Raw genomic sequence first — 20564 nt, forward strand, 5'->3', positions numbered from 1 at the left:
GGTTTAATTTGTAGACCTAGTACAATACAAGGAAAACCGGACTGCTGGTTTTTTGCCAAATTTCACAGTAACCCTTATTGCTTTTAACAAATACACCTTTGACCCATTCACTTGCCCTGGCACTATCTATTTTGTGCTCGAAACATGAGTTAGTGTGTTATAAAAACTACTTATCTTTAAGGTGTCAGTGGCTTTTTTATTCTCAGATACAGCCGTTAACTCTTGATGAAAAACTCTTACCTGCAGAGATGTATTCCAAATGCTTAACTGAGTGACAGCATGCACATATGCACAGGGAACACTGCCAGTACTAACAGTGACATGGCACTGGCTTCACATGACTTGTCTGGGAGGGGACAGCCAGCTCCTGCTTGGAAACACACACCCCCCGTCGCCTTTGCCTAAGCCCTCATAAAGTTTCCACAGCAGTAGTGAAAGGTGAGGAGTTGAACTCTGGGCTCTGAATACACACAAAGGACCTCTCCTAGGCTACCATCAGCAGGAGGTGAGTGAAGAACGGGCAGCCAGAGTTGAGGAGTGTAGCAGCTTGAAAAGATATGATAGAAACTTTGAGGAAGTCATTAAAAGGCAATGTCACGTGTCTGTGTGAAGTACGATTGTAAGCTTTTCTAGGAACTGTGGTTGCCTTCAGATCTGTGCAGTGCTTGGCACAGTAGGACATCCACCAAACACGACGTCTAGCCCTGTGTCTGTCGACATAGCGTGGCTGATATGCAACTTTTCCAGTGACCACGTAAGTTGTCCTTATATTTTCCGTTCTATACTTTCATGGATAGTCATAGCCTTTTTTCTCTCAGGCACGGTTGTTTTCCACTGTCTATACACTGTAAAGGTTGATTCCAGTGAAGTAAGCTCTACAACAGATGATTCAAGCAGGAGGGAAAAAGGAATACAAAGAAACTGGTAGGCAGCCAGTCCATCACAGCAGATGTACCATGTTACTCAGCTGCACTGGCCAGCAGCAGGACTCTTTGGCTGGTGTCAGAAGCAGGATGCAAGGCAATACAATCCGGGGTACAACAGGAAAAGTGAGCACTTGTGCAGCCTCCTTGGGACTGTCTGAGCAACAGAAGTGTAAGGGGACAGCAGAGATGGGACATAAATAATAATCTAAATGTTAAAACAAATGTAAAAAATATGCCAGTTCTTTCCTTTTCAGATTATGTTGAGCATTTTAAAACATGATAAACTAGCTAGACAAACTAGCTTTTTCTGATACCTGAAGTGGAAAATTCAGTGAAAACAGATCTGTGACTTAATGAACAGTTGTTGGACAAATGATGAAGTACATGGAAATAACAATAAAAAAAATGTATTAGAATTATTTATTGACTAGTGTATGTTTCCTCTTTAACGTCAAGAGACTGATTGGAAAAACCATTACTTCATGGTTGAGAATTTGGTTTGGATCAAATTTTGTGTTAACTAATTTGAAATAACCAAAAAGGAACTTTCTTTTTTTTAAACAGCACCAGTTCTAGCCTAATATTCAGAAAAAGCTGCAGGCAACTGAGAACTTCACTGGTTGATTCGGGGCTGTGTAACTTGCCAACATGAGATCAGTGCCAAGCAGTTGAAGGGCTTTTTTGTTTGCTGAAACAGCCATGGTTACACGAATGCTTTTTTAATATATTTGGTGTATTCTTAATCAGAAGAGACATTATCCAACAAAAAAAGAGTAGGTAATGAAATGTTGGGAAAAACCTAATCCATCAAAATTTATCTTGTTTTAATGTAAATAATGTAACATTTTATCCTGTAAATGTGACTTAATAAAGGTAGTGTACTGAGATTTTTGGGGTGAGAGAGAGTAAGCAGACATGGCAGTACTGTTTTGAACCGGAAGCCTTTGCCCAAGCAAGACTTCTGTCATAATTTGATTTTTTTAAAAGGAGTACTACTAGAAATTTGATTATAATTCTCTTTCCTAAAGTCACAGAATATGGGACTCCATCAAGCAATGGCTCTTTCGCCTCCTAAAAATTCAAAGCAGAGTCACATTTTCTGCTGTGCTCTGCTCTCTAGCTCTTTGCCTGCAAAGATTCAGCAGTTTGACTCGGCACTGCTGCATGGAGGAACCATTCTGGAGCATCAGCCTTCCAGCAAGCAGCTGAGATACCCCTTTTATGTCTGCTTCTCTAAGATCTAATGTTGTCTACTACAAGGTCATCGGAGTAGAATAATCTCTTTAACCACAGAAAACTATGGCCAACACTGTTTACTGCATTTCCCCAGTAGAATAATTTCATATTGCTGTTTTCAGCTCCCTACTGGGTGGTTGTAGAGAAGACAGGGAGGCACACAGCAAAAGGGCAAGGGATACAAGTTATAACAAGGGAAATTCTGATTAGATTGGGGGGGGGGGGGGGGGGGAGGAATTTACAATGAAGGTGATCAAATACTGGAACAGATTTCCCAAAGCAGCTGTGGAATCTCCTTCCATGCAGATGCTCAAAACTCAACTGTTCAAGGCTCTGAACAACCTGTTAAGAAAGCTGGAATGGAGCAAAGCCTCAAAAAGGAATGGATTATTCAAGCTTGACATATTTCAAGTATTAGTAGTGTTTTCTTGGAGGCAGCAGGCACACCTGCACTGAGAAGACCTGTGTGACAAGATGGGCACATAGTGCACATTACATAACATAAAATGCATCACTACGATCAGAAGGTCTTTCGGAAATGAAGATAAGATCAATTTGTCCTGTGGCAAGTTATTTACGCTGTTCTATTCAGGCTAGCAGGTTATTTGTGATTGCTACTTATAGGTATTCATCAGATATGTTAGAGTCCAACTATATTTTTTCAATAAGGTTGTGGTTAGCAAACTTGATATATCTGAGAAAAAAAACATACCGAAGATCTCATAGACTGGCTCTAGTAACTCACAGTCTAATAGCGAGGAGCTCCAGATTCGTGGCAAGTCTAGAAGTCCTAGGACACTGTGACTTCCTTAACACATTCTCATTTTAAGCAATAGCACCTTAGGGCACCTCTGACACTACTTTTTTGGCCAAGGGAGACAAAGTTAACTTGTTTATGTTTTTTTAAGGCTGCTACCAAAAGTTAGCATTTCCCATAGGAGTACATACAACCCTAGTGTCGAAATAGGGGGTTGGGAGTTCAGGCTCGTGGTTTCAAGTTTCAAATGACTTTTTGCCTGATTTTTTTTTTTTTTTTTTTCCTTCTCAGAACTGTTTAACATCAGTTTCTTCCACTAAAGTATATGGTTTGGTGGACTGGCCTTGTCCTTTTTTGTCCATGAGTAAGCAGGAACCCAAGCATGAAGGTGGTGTCCAATTTTTCTCTCTTGTGCCCCTTGACCTGCATACTAATGTAATGTAGGGAAACAGAGCTGGAAACACCTGTAAATAAACAGTTGCACGTGTAAGAACGTGTCCAGAAGGCTATCATTTCAAAACTAAAGTATAACCTCCTGGCTAATATGAGGACTTCTTTTTGGCAGTGTATTCTTCCCTTCTGAAACGCTGCAAGAGGAGTACTCCCAAGAGGCTTGCTACCATCATAAAGGTAATAGAATATCATCTTCTAATGAATAATTTTCCAACTGTTTTTCTTTGTACCTTAGACAGGTGCCTTTCTACCTTCTTTGTGGTTTCCTTTGTTACCTTAGGTAACAGAGTTTTCCTGTGCTTGAATATTCTTCTGAGTATGAAAAGCAAAATAGATTAAATTCTGCATTCCTCAGTAACCTGGCCTTCATATTATTAGAATTCAGGTATTTGTTCTTAAAGACCACATGAAACCAAGAAAACCTGTTAGCTTTTGCTAATTATAATTTATGGTAAGAGTGCAGCAATATAAAAACAGCTGCACAACAATCCCTAGGACAGCCACAGCATGTCCTGAAATACAGAGATCTTTCCATGGCCGTGGGCAGCAGCAAAGCCCCAGCAGCTACTTAAACCTTGGGTTTGATTTTTTTTTTTTTTTAATCAAAACCAGCAACAAACAGTCAAGCCAGAGCCAAATACAGGGAGATTTATTACGAGGTGACCACCTGTCCATTTAGGACTTTAAACCCTCTAATTGACCATAGCGGGACTTGAAGCAAAGCTTATTTTCTCACTTACCGTGTTCTTAAGCTGTAACTTAGAGTTCTTCTGCCACGTGAGTGAAGGCTGCGTGGGGCTCTACTGTGTTAATTCTCTGTGGCACAAACTCACTTTGTTGTAGTTGGATTTTTGGTTTCATCCTTATTAGTTTAACGGCATGTCGTCGTTATGGAAGAACGCATGTCCCATTATCATCATTTGCTTGCAGTCTGTGAAGCGCTGGAGTTCCTACTGAGTGCAATGTATTCCTGGGCCAGATGGAGGGAGGCAGCCGTGCCACAACACAACAGTACCATGATCTAAAGCTTTGGTTTTGGCTGTTCTCCCATTTTTCTTTGTTACCATTGCATCCCTGTTCGTTTTCTGGGACAATACGAACTCATCAGGAAATAAGGGGATTTTTCTGCTCAAGAGCTCAGCTTTGCTTGATGGCCAACATGAAGGAGGGAGCAGGACAGAGCAGAGAGAGTAAATACTTTACAGTTTTGCAAACTGAGCTCGAAGTTGAGGGGATTTGCTGTTGTCAGCAGCATATTCTTCTACTCTCCAGCTGTACAAGGTTCACTTTACTCAGATCACCTTTTATTTCAGATGAAAAGAGACTCTGGATATTCCACCATGGCTGAGCAGCAGAAGCAGGTAAAGGCTCAAGGTCATCTTTCGAAGGAAGCGTTATGCAGGTGCTTGGAAGGCTGGATGTGTTCAATCATCTTCTAAGAGAAGTGACAGACACATCCACGCTCTGATCACTTTAGCACAACCAGGAGCTCATCTCTTACCACTACAGCAACATTTTCCCAGCTTTTTTCCCTTCCAGCGGACTGCAGCTACAGCACCAAGTGATGAAGGGCCTGTTATCTTTGCTTGCGTGGCAAGGGACCACAACCCTCCCCTGTAACCAGAAGCCATGCCACCTGACTGGCCCCAGTCCTCAAAGTGCTCCTGCTAAACAATTAAGTTTCCCAGCTGATGTGCCCCAGTCTCTTTACCTTGCAGGCAGCAACCCCGTTCTGCACTTAAGGAATTTGCCAACTTGTACAAGTCCTTTAAGGGCAAGATCTCAAGCGATCCATGGATTGGGAACTACTGTGCTGGAGCTGTTGGCAGGAAGAGAAACGGGGTGTTAGCACTTGGACTTGATGAACGAGATATATTTTTTTTTTCTATGTAAACTTCTCTGGTTCTACAGCTCATGTAATTATACTGTGTGGGATTCATTCATGTAATCACTTCATCACATGCAATAAAAACACAGGCTCAAAACAAGACAGTTTCTAGCCAAAGAGGTTTTATAATAGGTTAAGTGTTGAGCTTTAGCTACTCTTTGTCCTATATCAAAGCAGGACATACACAGTGTCTGATGAGTATTAGGAGTTATTAGTTTTTGAAACTCTGAGTTGTTCAGCTGGAAAATGCTAAACAGTCTGAAATACTATTTGGTCTAACTAAAAATTCTCACACTGGTAGATAGCGGAGTTTTTCTTTGGTATGTCCTTTCTTCATCCCAGGAGCAACAAGGATTTATAGGATACAATTCTGTTAAAAAGCTGTAAGCTTTTTATAGCTTTTGTAACCTTTTTTCTGAAGAATAGGTAGATGGTGTTCCGGGGTCTAAAGATTAAGAAAGTCTTATCTCATGTCAGCATACATGAGGCATAACATGGATGCAACTGGGAGTATGAAACTGCTAAGAGAGCAAATCTCCAGCCCAGAATCCAGCATGCACTATCTGAAGCTGGAATAGATTGCTTTCACCAGGCATGCCTTTGTAGTTCAGTACACCCAGTGACAATGCTGGCAACTGATTGCATTGCTTCTAATATAAACCTATAGGGTTCACAAACATCAAGCTGTAGGGCAAGAGTCCTTTAAATGACTTCCTCCCCAGTTGCTAACTTGATTTAAGAAAAAAAAAAAAAGAATGATGATAGGAGGAAATGGTTGTTTGTTTTAATGAGGAAGTTTCAGTGCTAATGAGCAAAGTTCTGTCCTGGGACAGATAAATATTGCTGACAAGTCCTGGGCGATGTTTAATGTTCTGTAGCTGTTACAGAATCTTAAAAAAGCTCTTAGCACTGAAAGCCATCTAGAGAGGATTCCTCTATATTGCATTACCCTAAAGACACCTGCATTCAACATTAGTGAGCTCTCTTGTTTGTCCTCTCTGACAGGAGACAATCAGGACAGCAACTATGTGGCATGCTATTTTTACTCCAGCCTGTTTGTGCAGCACAACAACACAGTTAAACAGGAAGGACAGAGTAATGAATAAGACCCTAGCTGGTTATTACACTGTATTATTTTAGAACTGCACTGATTTTTTATTTTAAACATTTATCCTGTGGATAAATGTAATGCATATTTACCCAAGAAAACCCAAACTAAGATTGCTGAACTCCAGAACCAATTCCAACTTGGGCTACTCTAAAACACAGATAGTTAATTATACATTTGTAATATATTTGCTAAACAACTTGGGTTCAAATATTTAAATGCTCACATATATTGAATACTGCTTTTTGAATATACTTACTCCTGGAATCAAAAGGTCTCACTGGTAATTTTCTGACTCTCTTGCAGTTGCTTTGTATAGTTAAAATCCTTACTGTGATAAGAGTTACGCTAACATCATGCCCTTATGCTGTACACAGGAATATTTTTTCAGTAGATAACACTGCTGTGTCTGAGAGCAGGGATTTAGAGAACTTTATACTTTGGAGAAGTTGAGTATTTTGGCTCATTGTTAATGTGCAGTTGTTCTATACAGAAGGCACGTGGTACCTACTAGCCAAGTTGTACTCTTCAGTACTAGAGCTGAGTGGTACCTGTGAAGGCACAGCAAAGTGACTTAGGCAAGGAAAGGTAATATCCTGTATTAAACCTCTGTTATACTTGGGGAAAAAAAGGCAAGCCTCTGGGCACGTGAGCCTGACTTCAGAATCAGTCTTCAAAGCAAAGAGGAAAGTTGAGAGGAATGGTTCTGGATTAACTGGAGCTGTTAATCAGATTATCTGAGCGCAACAGTTCTTGACTGCCGCAGGAAGAAAACATATTGCGTACTGGGAGGGAGAAAATAGTGAGGGAGGGAGGTGTCGAGATGGAGCTCCATTCCTTACCCCCAGGTCTTCCTTTCCTACTGCTCTGACTTTTCCAGAAGCCCCTTATATTATAGTCCTCCAGGTACCGAGAAGCATGCCAAATAAAAACAAAGAGGGAAAAATCAGTGGTCCTTTCTCTCCCTGTGGTTATTCCAGAGAAATTACATGTCAGTGACACTTCAGGTCTCTGTAAGCATGGCAGATGGATGTGTGTATGCTCCCCCCCTCAATTACACACAATATCCCATTACAGCTTTGTTATTGTGTTCTTTAGAGAGTTTGTGAAACGAAGTGGGCCATCATAGGCCTGCCTTTACCTCCTGCCTTTCAAATACAAACAATGCTAGTGTAGGACACAGCGGCACGTGCTCACTCTTGTTGCTTGCTCACAGGCAGAGAAGCTCTGGGATGCCCTGAAGGTCACCGCCTGCATCCTTGGTACCGGCCTGCTCACATTCACTGCCTTAGCGAACACTATTTCTTGGTAAGATTGTTCGAACAAAGGGGCTCGAGGAGAAACTTTTCTTTGGAGAGGGGAAAAAGTGAATGATGAAAAGATGGACAACCGAGAACACTTATTCCCACAGGAACGTGCAGAATCTCTGGGACGCTTTAGGCCATTTCTGGCAAACAATGTGGCTAAAGCTCTACTACCTGTTTGAGGGAAAGGAGTGGACAATCTTCTTCCTTGGTGAGTTTTAACAACTCCCTGCTGTAGGAGCAACCGTCCATGTATTACATCTAAAAGGGGACATGGACACACCTTCCCCAACTCACTAATCCTCCCACTGAAAAAGCACGTGTAGGCTTCAAAGCCAGCCACAGCTGACGTAGTGCAACTGTGCTGCCTTTGGACTGGTTCGCCATTAGACCCCCTATACAGGTTAAAAATTTGATTTTTTGCTGCTGCTGATATGGCTTCCCTGCGAAGACACTTTGCTCCTGTGAGAGCCGAGTGACTCAGTAGAGCTAATTACTAAAAATTAAAGTAAAATTAGTGAATTTTACTCTTGCTGCAGCACCTATAAAACTCCTCTCTGTCTGTGATTAACAGCTGGTGAACAGGCCTGGTAGGGACCTTGCAAAGTCCCAGGGATCAACTCAACCCTTTCCTACTTGTATTTAAAAACCACCCATGACAGAGATCCCCCAGCCTCCCAGAAGAGCCCTTTCTTAGCCTCAGTTGTGGCAAGTTTCAACCTATGCGACATTTGTCTACTCCTCCCCATTCCCTAGGTTTTGCCCGGATATCAGAACTTACCCATATTCCATTTTAAAGGATCTCAGGGCAGGGGATGCGCACCTGGTACATCTGGGTCCCAGAAAGGTCCTCTGGGCACTATGCCACTGTATTTTGTTTGCGATTTAGCCAGGGCTCTCAATTTATTCACCCGTCTCTGCCCTTTCCTCACGCCACAGGGGCTGCATTGGTGCCTAGCCTTGCTTTCTGGTGCTTCAATGGAATCCTCATGGTGGCTGATGTAACAGGAAAGCCAACTTTCATTACTCGCTATCGCATTCAGCTGGGCAAGAACGATCCTGTAAGTATTTCTCGCTCTGCCTCTTCTGCTGGCTAAACACTTCCAGCAGTCTCTTAGGCTAGGAGCAGGGGAGAAGAACCTGTTATGCTTTTCTCTTGCAACCAGATAGGATTCAAGGACAATCAAGCTGAGTCTTGTATATCCACTGCAGAGAGGAAGGCAGTTCTTGTAATTAGCCTACTGATCAGATCTGGATTGACTGCTTTTACAAAGTTGATCCCAAAACTAATATGGAAACTGCCTACAAGCCCTAAAGCTCTTTATCATTCTGACTCAAAGCTGTATTGTTTCTGACTTAGCCTCAAGTCCTGACTTCTCTTTTGCAGGTGGACACAAAAAAATTGCGCCAAGCCATCTACACAGTGCTGTGTAATCAGTTCTTTATCTCCTTTCCCATGCTTGTGCTTATGTTCTATGTCATGAAATGGTGGGGCAACACCTTCAGCAAGGAATTACCCACCTTCCGCTGGTTTCTTGTGGAGCTAAGCATCTTTACCTTAATAGAGGAAATTCTCTTCTATTATACACACAGGTGAGCTGAGCACAGGAACAGAACTCTGTGGTTTTTCTCCACGCCTTTAAGCTTATACCCATCTCTTGCAACAGCAATAGTCCTAGTCCCCCCTCTTCCACCTGTCTTGTATGTATATGGAAAGACTTACAGGTCCTGAAATCCACCTTTACAGCATGAGGCTTTGGTGTTGCCAGTAACTACAGTAAGCAAAAATGGGTAAAATTACAGAGGTGGAGCAGCTTAGAGGCTAAGGAAGAAACAAAACAGGTAGCTTTACACAAAAGCTGTGACCCAGCATTCTTTGAAAAGAGAAGAACAAGACTGATTATCCTGAACGAAAAAAGCTCAAGAGGTCAGTGACTGATCTCCTGTTCACTTGTACAGCACCTACGAAACAGGGCCTGGCTCCTGACACGGCAGGCTTCCTACCAACACCAACATTAGAGGGAAAAATTAAAGCAAGGAAGAAAAAAGCCTGCAAAAGACCATGCAGAAGCAAGCACAGCATTCTCAGAAATATGTAGGTTTCCCTTTTGGACAAATGCACATAAAAAGCCATTTCTTAAGAAGGACCCACAGAACCTAAAATTCTGATTCTAATAGTTGTCAGCAGGAAAAGTCAAAACAGTGAAAATATAAAGTGAGTCTTCCCCTAAGTAGTACTCCCAAGTTTGAGCAAATAAGTCATTCGGAGACTTTGATTTATGGGATTTATCTGGACTTAAGCTTAACATTAGCCAGTGGACATATCAACTGAGCAAGGGCTCAATACTAAAGAAAGAGAGAGACAGGGAAGCAAGCCAGGAGTCTCATCCCAGCTGCTCTAAAATCTTCATGTTAAAGAGGAGACATGAGCAAGTCCCCAGCAGAAATTTTGTGTTATGTTACTCCATGTTCCTTTCTTGCAGAGCTCAAAACCTGCCTTTCTGTTTTCTCTACTTAGGCTTGCTCACCTCCCGCTCCTGTATAAGCACATTCACAAGAAGCACCACGAATGGACAGCCCCCATTGGCGTGGTCTCCATTTATGCTCACCCAGTGGAACACATAGTAAGTGGATTCTCCCATGGTCACCCTCCAGTTTCTGCATGGAGCGCGATTTCCATGAGATGAGGAGGAGTGGTAAGAGAAGAAATGCAAACGCACCCTTAGACTCTTTTTTCTTACAAAGAGGAAGCTAAGCTGCGTTGCCAAGAAGCTTGGCTGTAGAAGGGTTGCGGTATGTTTATGCCAGACTCCACTAGCTTTAAGAGCACAGATTTAGGGGCCTCCAACAGATAAGGAACCGACTGAATGGTGCTTCCTTGAGCACAGAGAGGGCTGGGAGTACATACGGTGCCTTCGGCACAAGATGTGACACACAATCTGGGTTACTGCATGGATTCGGAATTCTGTCATGATTTTCACGCTGGTGGCTGGGATCACTGTTTGCAGGAGTGTCTCCCAGCGCTGCTCCAGCGGAAACTTCTCATGAAAACACATCCCACCTTCAGAAGATTCCACTTATAAGTACTATCTCCCGTTAACAACAGTCCTGGGCTGCAGCACCAGTTCAGTGAGTCTCCCTAACTGACAGTCTTTGGGCAGCAGACTGACTTCTTTTTTTCGAGTCCAGCTAAGCCTAGCTGGTGCAATGAGCTTGGTCTGGGCAGCGACAGCCCAATGCAGTGATGCAGCCGGGATCATCCCATTGCTGCCCGGACTGCACATGTCCCCAGGCCATGCCCTTTTACAGCTAGGTTTCCCAAGAGCAGCTTCAGCATTATTCCAAAGTGAAGCTGAAATTCAGACCTCTGACTCCAGGGTGGTTTACTAGAATCACGCTGCCCTCACACCCTGGTTTGAGCTCATGTCTTAACTTCTACTACAAGCTGAGGGAGCTTGGGCTGTGACTGTGTTTTGCAGTGAGTGAAACTCAGCTCAGAGTAAGTTATTTCTTTGATCATTATGTAATTTTAGTATGGTGTTTGCAAAGGGATCTTCCCTTTATGCTCTTTGCACAAAACTAATGTGATGTATCACCTACGTGAAACAATTCAGCTCCTTAGAGGAGAGCCTGCTTGTTGTGGACTCGTTAATGAGGTAGAGTTTGCTTCTCATTTCTAGCTCTCCAACACACTGCCTGTCATGACTGGACCGATGATCATGGGGTCCCATATTGTTTCAATCGCAGCGTGGTTCTCCCTTGCTCTCATAACAACAAGCATTTCGCACTGCGGCTACCACCTGCCCTTCCTACCGTCGCCGGAGTTCCACGACTTCCACCACCTCAAGTACGTCCGGGCACTGCTCAGCTTCCCCTTCCCCTCCTGCCTGTGCCCTGGCATCGCTGATGGGAAAAGCTCCTTTCCGAGGGTCAAGTGGGTTTGCGTAACTCACGTACAAGCAGAGAAGCCTATCCAGTTCGGCCGATAGCAGGCTGAATGCTGTCAGTTTTTAAAGCAGTTAGAGATGGGGATTTCGGAGGACTCCAGCCCCCTGCCCACGCAGCTGCCAGACACCTCACGGACATCTACCCTCCTCCACCAGCTGACTTGGAGACTTTCTCCAAAGCACAAACACCGCAGCTGAGGCTGGGTGTTTCAAGTTTCCTAAGATTACATGGGAGGAAAAAGCACACAGTGTCTGAAGCAGCAGGTATCACCTGGACTTTCCCCAGCAGAAGGTCAGAGACAGTTCTCTGCAAGGCTCTTCCTAGAAGTTTAGAAGACACTGCATGTGATCTAGAATAAAGACAGAGCAAGGGCAAGTCACACAGCTGAAATAAATTTGCAGGGAGCCTCCCTGTCTGCCCTTCTCCCATACACTGGGATTAGTAACACCGACCTAGTTAACACCTTGCCCAAACAATTCCAATTAACCCTTCCTGGCAGACTCCCAGCCTCCTCCTCCACTGGAGAGAGCAGAGTTTCAGCTGGTTGTTCAGGTATACACACCACAGTAGTGGAAGAAGCAGTCCCATCTCCCAGATGTGCACTAAATTCATAGACATACACCCTCGAACAATTAATCCTCCTGCAGAAACAGCCAATGTGGCAGTTCTATCACCACCCAAATGCTGGGCAACACCCAAACCAGTGTCAGTTCTTATCAGTCATTTCCTCCGAAGCTCGGCTCAAGCCAGGACATGGATCCCTGCAGAGCTGAGATGCTCTCTGGGCAGAACGGCTGTGCCAGCATACCAGTGCTGGAAGCACAGCAGCTCCGCGTCCCGGGGCAGCTGGATCTCGGGAGCACACGGACACGGCAACGTGGCTGTCCAGCTGCTCCCGCAGCTCTGAGCCGTCCGGGAGAGAGACGGCTGCTGTTCGGTGCCACCATTTCTGGGTCATGAAGGCACCAGAGAGGGAAGTTGCAGAAGTTTCACCCAGGCTTTGACAGAGCTGCGAGGGAGACTGGTGCCATGGCAGAAACCGCATGGACGGTTTCTCAGGGCTCTGAAAGGAGATGGAAATAGGAAGGGTGAGAGAACCTCGGTAACTTCCAGTCATGTTTATTCTGTTTGGTTTCCAGGTTCAATCAGTGCTACGGAGTCCTGGGAGTGCTGGATTATCTGCATGGAACAGATACAGTGTTCAGACAAACCAAAGCCTATGAGAGACACAGGGTCCTCCTCAGCTTCACACCGCTCTCAGAAAGCATCCCCGAGGCACCCAAGAGGGCAGAGTGAACCCAGCAGCAGCCCGCAGTTCTTGCAGAGCCCCGTGACTAGCAGAGTGAGAGACAATGATTTATGCCAAATAGTATTTTAATTGGGAAACATGTTACTGTTCACACGTAACAAAACCCAAAGCTGAACTTAAAACACGCTACTTGAGATGTCTGCACTTTTGCTGCCATTATTTTCTACCTAAGGCACAAAAAAGCCTGCTCTAGAAACCTATTTTTTAAACAAAGTTTAGAGCAGGTTTTTTCTTCATTACTTGCACTGTTCCTTGGTTTTAGCTGCCTGCACATAAGCCAGATGTGTTTTGAGCCACATGGCTTTAGGGAGTTCTCATTATTAAGGTTTTAACACTTCAGTTTTCACAGGCCATGCTTTGGCCTCTGCAGCAGCATTCCATAGAAATACCAGCAAGATCACTCTAACTACATGTTAATAGGATTAAACCCACTATTTTTCTGAGAGTCAGAACACCTGGGATATGGGATGCAACCCCATGGAAAGTCAGTGGGGCCACAGCTTTAGAAAGGCTCTCCCCTGCACATGCAACAGAGGCCTGACTTGCCCCAAGCAGTTTTCCTTCATGCGAGAGGTCAGTACAGGTCCGAGTTAAGGGCTGCCACATTCTCATCTCTGCTCCACAGACTAATGTCTGCAAACATAAAGCGAGTTTCCCCCATATAGGACAGGAAAGGAGAGCTGATGTGCTACATGGCAGAAGCCCTGGTGTATCACCTCCTCCTGCTGTGACTCATCTCACTCCCCACACACCAAAAGGAGACATAAATCAAAACAAGCTCTGTGCAACTATCAACTGCGGAAAGAGACGTTCCAAGGAAGACTCGCTGCTGTCCTGAGCTGTGTGGAGATCAGTAAAACCCTGTAAGAAAGGGCCCAACAAAAAGCACTCATACCTTTATGCACATCCATAAGTACCTACACAACCGAGCTCGAGACATTCTGCAAATTTTCTCCAGGATCTTTCTAAGTCTCAATCCTGTCTGGGGGCCTGGAACAAAAATGACACCTACCTCTCACCACTGAGGAGAGGACACGCAGGGCTGACCTGCGCTGCACTTACCTGCTGTCAGCCCACCTCCGCCTGTGGAAGGCAACTCTCTTCACCCAGCCTCCTGCAGTCCCTACAACCACACGGGGATGAACCCAGCCCGTTCATCCACCCACAGCCCCCTGGGGAGGGCAAGTCAGCAGAACAGAAAACCCAGGCCACATTGTCTTTTGAAGTTTTTATTTTTATACATTTTTTTTGTATTAAAAAGGAAAAAGCATAATTACCACAAATTACAAAGGACTAAAGCATTACTAGAATAATGAATCACATCAGCCTAGAAAGCAGATACTCTGAATAATATTAATGTTATAATACAAGCTCTCATTCAAGTATTTTACATTTTTCTTTTCCTTTTATATGTGATGATGATCCTAGCACATGGGTCAAAGATTATGTACTATCGACAGAAGATGGATCATGTACAGCGGGCCATATTAACAAGATTTTCCTCCCAAGTGATACATGGTCTGTGATGAGTCATTTTAAGTTTGTCTCTACGATAAATGCAGCTGAAGAAGGTTGCACACACTTTCTAGTTTTGGGAAACAGAAGGCTGAGGTTGGGACACACAGGGTTTGAGAAGGGCCAGCACGTCGAACCATCACCCCTTTTGCTCCAGGCGAGTGAGCCGAGGGCCACCCTCGCCGGGGTGCAGCTCAGTGGGGGTTTGAGCCACAGAACCAAAGGTTTCCAACCCCAACGGGACCGGGACAGGCTGGGAGAGAAGGAGGGGGAGCGGGGATGCACCAGGGAGGCTCAAGGGACCAAGTGGTGCCAAGCATCCCCTCCTGCGAGGGGCACCACTGGCACGAGCCAGCCCCCGTGCGGGGCTGAGACCTGGAGAGCGAGCCACAGGGGGACAGCGCGGGGACCCTGGGGTTGATCCCAGCAGGTTCCGCACGCCGCAGGGGGCTGGAAGGCACCCAGGGCGCTCCCCGCTCCTCTGGAGCTTCCCACCAAGGGATGTGCTTGTCACAGATACATCGGTCCTATGTTCAAGTGTCTGCAGAAAGTGAAACTGTAAACTACTCATTGAAACACTGCCCTCCAGCCACCCGCTCCACACCACCGAGATGAACGTTTTCTTTAGGAGAAAAAAAAAAAAAAAAAAAGTCATTCATCTATTACCTGTATTGGAAACTTTAAAAAAAAAAAAAAAAGAGTCAGTGAGGCATTTAACATCAAGTGTAGCAACCCTCTCTTAAAAAGAGCCTAGCATCCATTTCAAAACAGTGACAAAGTGACATAACCAGTCTCAGAGGAGACAGAATATAAGCATTGCAAACACAGCTTGCTACATTTACAGTTTTCCTTTTTTTTTCCTTTTGATAAAATAACTGGAAAGGCATTAACAGCTAGAAGGCCCCCTCTGCACTGCCATGTGGAACGTGTAGAGACACGTGGCAGGATACTGAGGTTAACGCATCATTTTGTTACAGTACAGTCGACCAGTCCCAAGCAAGATGAGCAGTTGTGGAAACTCGAGGGACCCCAAGGGCTACAGTGACAAGCTGCTATCAGGGGTGCGAGGGGGGCAGCAGGAAGAGGGACAGACAGGCAAATGGAGCAGCAGGATTATTACTTTTTTTAAATTCCCCCCCCTCCCCCCAAAATCAGCATGGCAAAGCAACAAAGCCTCCTCTGAAACACACCTTCCACCTCCACTCCTGACCCCATGCCAGAGCTCTGTACCCGTTGTAACCACCTGCATCCCAAAGACGGGCTGACACGTGGGACCTTGGCAAGGAGCTGTAGCAGCCTGGGACCTCCCGAGAAGAGGGGCGAGATGGGGAGCACTCCCCCCACTCTGCCTGCAGAGACCCGACAGCCTCACCCAGCCTTTCCAAAAGCAGCCAGGGCTCCCTCCGGCCGTGCCGGTGGCTGGGCACCAGCACTGCACAGACCTCGCGAGCTGCGGGACACATCAGTGTTCACAGGAGTACACATGCCCAACCGCTAAAATTAAAAAAAGCACAAAACATGATCGTGGTGAAGCATCCAAGCTAAAAGCAAGGCCGAACTCCCTCCTCAGCAGGAAGGCAAGAGCTTCCTCAAAAGCAAAACCCCTCTCTGGACAACCGTCCCTTGGTCCAGCAGCGGAGCAAGCCTGTGTGTGATGCCTTCTGTACACAGCAAGAGGCCAAGCACCTCTGCAGACCTGTCCCTTGTGCGAGCCACAGGACAGGGGAAAGCCTCGCCACGGCCAGCCCCTCCTCAGCCTGGCAAGGACCACGCAACTCGGCAGCCTCTGCATCCGTGCAGCGCAGGGATGCAGGATGCTGCCCCGTAACCAGAGCATCGCGCCCCGGCTGAGAGCAGCAGCGACGGGCACCACGTTCCCTCAGTCCGGAGGAAGATAGGCAGGAGCAAGCAACAGCCGCCTCAGGCTGTGTCATGTCTGTCTCTTCTTCGCTCCCGGGCTACGCTGCTGCCCGACAGACAGTAAAACAAGGCACGCAGGCCGCAAATCCGGAGGGCGGTGGGACCGCTGGGGTTGCTTTTCTGACCCACCTTCCCCTGGGAAATGGGGGCGGCGGGGTGGGGGTTGTTTCACACGGGGCCATCAGCCACACTGATGTGACAAACCACTGACTCAGCAGAGGAGAAGGGGGGACGACACACCTCTTCCGCGCCTAGACTAGAGTCTCAGCCTTAAAAATAATAATAAAAAAAAATAATTTAAAATCAATTCAGTTTTTGGGAAATTCTCTAGGAAATTTCTTACCTCTACCACCACCCAAGCAATTCCACAGTCTGCTCCACAAGCAACAACTCCACAGCAGCTCATTCCTCCTCATTTCCTATTTCATTTGTTCCTAAAACGCAGACAATTGGCTTCAAAAGAGAACACGCACCGATGAGAGGAGCACAGGGACACAGCAGCAAGGACCACCCGCGGCACATCAAGACCTGCTTCCACTTACAAACAACCAGCAGTGCATCTCCAATGTCCTTGTCCAACCCTCATCTCCAGCCTCCGAGGCTCCTCCTTCCCAAATCAGAGGCAAACCCGGCTGCATCGTAACCTCAGAGATCTGACTCCAGCTCACGAGAGAGGGGAAATCCAGAGATAACAGTCACGGCCGCAGCACTGTACAAGCGTTACTTGCCCGCCTGGCCCAGTTACTACCCTGCAGCCCCAGAGCACTGCTGCTGTCATGGAGCAAGCCACGGACTCAAGACATGTTGGCATGCCGAATTTGGACCTGTGAGCGAGCAGTACCAAGCTGCAGGGTGATGTGGCAGGGCGGACAGACCAGGGCAGGATCACACCACCAGGAAACAGCAAAGTAGCAGCTACCCAGCCTCACTCAAACCCAGCTGTGCTTTCAATTCTAGCAGCAGTTCACGAAGCTGCTCCACGTGGACCAGCCCACCTCCCCCCAACCCCACCTACTAAAGCAGCATCTTTGACGCAGTGTCAGTTCGGGAAGGTGGTAACTTCAGCCAGGGCCCCACGAGCATCCACAGCCACTGCTGATCGACAACTTGCCCAAACTTGCCCTCTTGATCTCCACTCTCAGCGCCTGGCTGCTCTCATCCACCAGCCTTGCAGCCGTACAGGGACAGCCCTGAAGAGATGACTCCTCCTCCCAGCTATGAGATGCAGCTCTGGATCAACTGGATACTTTAGGAAAACACTATTCGTTACCAGCTTGTGATTTTGCAGAGAGGGTAACGCACTTAGCTGCATCTGTGAGAAGCCCATTGCGGTGCCTGCTCCGCACCACGCGCAGGAGCACACTTTGCAGCTCATGAGGACAGGGTGCCGGAGCCACAACCAAGCCAGTTTCAAAGCAGGTATCCTGACCCAGGAGACTGAGCACAGCAGCAGCAAGGCAAGTGGCTCTAGCTGAAAAAGGAGCTGCTACCCTTACGGCAGGAGCACAACTTTCCAGCACTACGTCTGGGCCCCAGGAGCAGATCTCAGCCCTCTGACACATGCCCACACGTGGCCACACGCTTACAAGGGAACACAGCTCACGAGCCCTGGGAGGGTGTGCCTGCCGAAGCCCACCCGGTGCTGGGCAAAGGAGCAGAGAAAATGCCACAGCAGCTCTGCAGCCATCCCCTTGCCTCAGCTAGGCAAGGAGCAGCATGGTGTTATCTCAGCTCTCGGAGATGCACAAGGATGCTACCCCGAGCGCAAGACTCCACACAGCCGCTCGCCAAGACGTGAAGCACAAGGAAACCCAGGTGAGAGCCCTCCTTTGCCAGGCAGGTCTCCCACTTGCACCCAACACAAGTCCCGCCAGCGGCCCCAGGCCAGTGACGGCTGCGGGAGACGGAGTTCCCCGGGGCTGCATTGCTCCCTCGTCAGGCTACAGCATTAAGTGGCACCAGGGACACGCCAGCCCTCCCACTCGCTTGCAGCAAGGACGAGTCCCTCCAGCTGCTGTGACGGATCTCCCCGCTCACCTCCCGACCACGCTGGAGGCACAGACTGGAGCAGACAGACCTCCCGCCCCAGCGTGCCCGGAGAGGGCATGGGGGTTCTGAGCGAGGCCATAAGCAGGTACAGTTGCTGTTGCGGCAAGGATGCTACAATGGTATATACACAACATAGCGGCTTCAACTACGTCATGAGCACAAGTCTTGGATTTGACTGCCCTCGGCACCTTCCCCCATGAGAATCAGGGCTGGCAGGGGGTCTCCGCGATGTGGGGGGAGGCATCCGAGCGAGCTGCGGGGTCAGAGGAAAGGCCGCAGGGAATATCAGCTCGGCAGCAATGCCGTGAGGAGTCTCTGGGCCGCGGGAGCCAAGAGCCTAGCGCGCCCCAGGGTGCAGGAAGCCAGCGAGCCTCCCCGGTCCAGCTCCACCATAAGGCAACTTTTTTTTTTGTGTTTTTTGTTTTTTGTTTTTTTTTTTTGTTTGTTTGTTTTCTTCAATAATATTTCCAAGGAAGAAAGCAAAGGGACATGTGTCTTTTTAGAGTTTTTTCGTCGTTGTTGTTTTAGAGGGGTTTGTGGGTTTTTTTGTTGTTGTTGTTTCATTTTTCCAAGGGAAAAGGAAGAGAAAACCTCCTTCAGCAAAGTCCTGTCTTTGCATGCAATGGGCATTCCTGGGGCAGGGGGTGCAGCGTCCACGCAGGCTTGAGTCCAAGTGCCTGCCAGCCTCCCACCAGCCATCCTCACAGGAAGGAGTCAGAACAAGCCTATCCTTGGCAAAGGTCCTTTGGTTGACTTCCAAATTGTCCATGATGGAAGGGAGAGGCGGGCGGAGGGAGAGCCAGACCCTCGGGAAGGTTGGAGGTGAAGACTCTGGGGAGGAGGGACCAGAAGGACAAACAGGGCGATGCTCCTGTCGCAGCAGTTGGTGTCAGAGAGGCACCGCCACACGTGGAATGGGAGACGTCAGCCAGGTCATAGAGATCAGAGGCTCCGCAGCATCGTGACATGCTGCGGCTTCAGTCCCCATCAGGGAACCTCGCTCCTCTGAGCTTCCTGAGCAGGCTGCCCTGCGATCCGAAGGGGGGACACAGAGGGGAGTCATTGGGGCCGCACAGAGCAGACTTGTTTTGGTAAATCCAGACGAACTTCTAGCAATAATTTAAAACTTGATATATATATATAATAATAAAAAAATCTCCCGTTTCCAACCCAGCCAGAACATTATTTTTTTTTTGAAGAGACACTAAGACATGAGTGTGTGCACAAGAGGGGAGGGAAGGGAAAGCAAAGGGTGGGTCTGCTGGGAGCGGGTCTGGCTCTGGTCAGGGTTGTAATAGCAAAATGGTGTTTTAGATGCAGATCGTCTTTGCTTTCCAGCCACAAGAGAAAAAATCGTGTGCGTTGAAGTTTCTCCCAAGCAGCCTATTCCTGGGCACCCACCTTCCAGCTCCCTTCCTGTCCCACCCCCTCACGTCTCCCCTTCTCCAAGCCAGTCCCCCACCAACCCACCCCATCCCCCGGCTGCAGCCTCCCTACTTCCCCACTGTCTGCGATTCTGCAGCTGACGGGGCGGGGGATTGCTGGCTCAGGTTTTTGGCATCCTCTTGTGCAGGCTGGCTGGGTGAGGCGTGGGCTTGGCTGGATGGGCACTGGCTGACTGTTTTGCTGGAAGACTGGGATGGGTAGCGCTTCCTGCCATCTCCCCCTGACGTCGTAGGGTATCTCTTGTGTCCACCTTCCTCCCCCATGGGTGGCTGGAAGAGAAGCACCCTAGTATCAGCACAGCCTCCTCCAAATGCAGATGCCCTCCCCCTGGATCAGAGATCAGCCCTTCCTGCAAACCTCCAGTTGCAACTTCTCTCCCTAACCCACCAGGAACACACATACTCATCCCAAGCACACAGCTGCCCTCCTCTGCCAATCTACTGCTGCCAGATTTGCTGACAGAAAGATGGACCGACTTCCAATCAAGCACAAGGGTGACAGCTTGCTCTTAGGCACCTCCTTCCCACACAGGGGCACAGTCCAGAAGTCTGAGAGCTGAAGCTCCACACAATGCTGGCTCTGCTCAAGCCATCAAGGCTCGCTTTTCTCCTCCCTCCTCAGCTCATCAGGGAAGATGGGCTCATCCAATTCCCCAGAAAGCTGCTCTGAAGTGGATTTGCAATATTCAAACCCTGCAGCTTGTTC

At 47.4% G+C, this 20564-nt stretch overlaps 2 protein-coding genes across 7 annotated transcripts in view; one reads left to right on the forward strand and one right to left on the reverse strand.

Moving 5' to 3' along the window:
* The first annotated feature begins 264 nt into the window (after positions 1 to 264).
* Positions 265 to 13073, forward strand: FAXDC2 (fatty acid hydroxylase domain containing 2). Of its 3 annotated transcripts, XM_069772450.1 has the most exons (11): positions 265 to 505; positions 634 to 754; positions 3485 to 3549; positions 4686 to 4733; positions 7585 to 7676; positions 7780 to 7883; positions 8612 to 8733; positions 9060 to 9265; positions 10191 to 10296; positions 11353 to 11519; positions 12760 to 13073. In XM_069772450.1, the coding sequence occupies exons 4-11, from the start codon at positions 4686 to 4688 to the stop codon at positions 12914 to 12916; spliced, it is 1002 nt and encodes a 333-aa protein (XP_069628551.1). In that variant the 5' UTR covers positions 265 to 505; positions 634 to 754; positions 3485 to 3549; the 3' UTR covers positions 12917 to 13073. The 3 variants fall into 3 exon arrangements, with proteins under 3 accessions (XP_069628551.1, XP_009923532.1, XP_069628552.1); XM_009925230.2 differs by having other exon boundaries at positions 265 to 754; XM_069772451.1 differs by lacking the exon at positions 634 to 754.
* Positions 13074 to 14142: 1069 nt separating this feature from the next.
* LARP1 (La ribonucleoprotein 1, translational regulator) overlaps positions 14143 to 20564 on the reverse strand; it is a 48732-nt gene continuing 42310 nt past the window's right edge. For all 4 annotated transcript variants that reach the window (XM_069772447.1, XM_069772448.1, XM_069772446.1 and 1 more), the window contains one exon: positions 14143 to 20128. In XM_069772447.1, coding sequence (XP_069628548.1) covers positions 19907 to 20128 — 222 coding nt within the window. In that variant the 3' untranslated portion in view covers positions 14143 to 19906. The remainder of the gene's footprint in view (positions 20129 to 20564) is intronic.

Source organism: Haliaeetus albicilla, chromosome 27 (genome assembly GCF_947461875.1).
Source record: "Haliaeetus albicilla chromosome 27, bHalAlb1.1, whole genome shotgun sequence".
NCBI classification, from domain to species: domain Eukaryota; kingdom Metazoa; phylum Chordata; class Aves; order Accipitriformes; family Accipitridae; genus Haliaeetus; species Haliaeetus albicilla.

Bases quoted from the DNA above. Each gene is read 5' to 3' on its own strand.
- FAXDC2 (XM_009925230.2), top strand. From the start codon at position 4,686: ATGAAAAGAGACTCTGGATATTCCACCATGGCTGAGCAGCAGAAGCAG. The intron at 10,297-11,352 runs GTAAGTGGATTC...TCTCATTTCTAG, and splicing joins CTCACCCAGTGGAACACATA to CTCTCCAACACACTGCCTGT. The intron at 11,520-12,759 runs GTACGTCCGGGC...TTTGGTTTCCAG, and splicing joins CACGACTTCCACCACCTCAA to GTTCAATCAGTGCTACGGAG.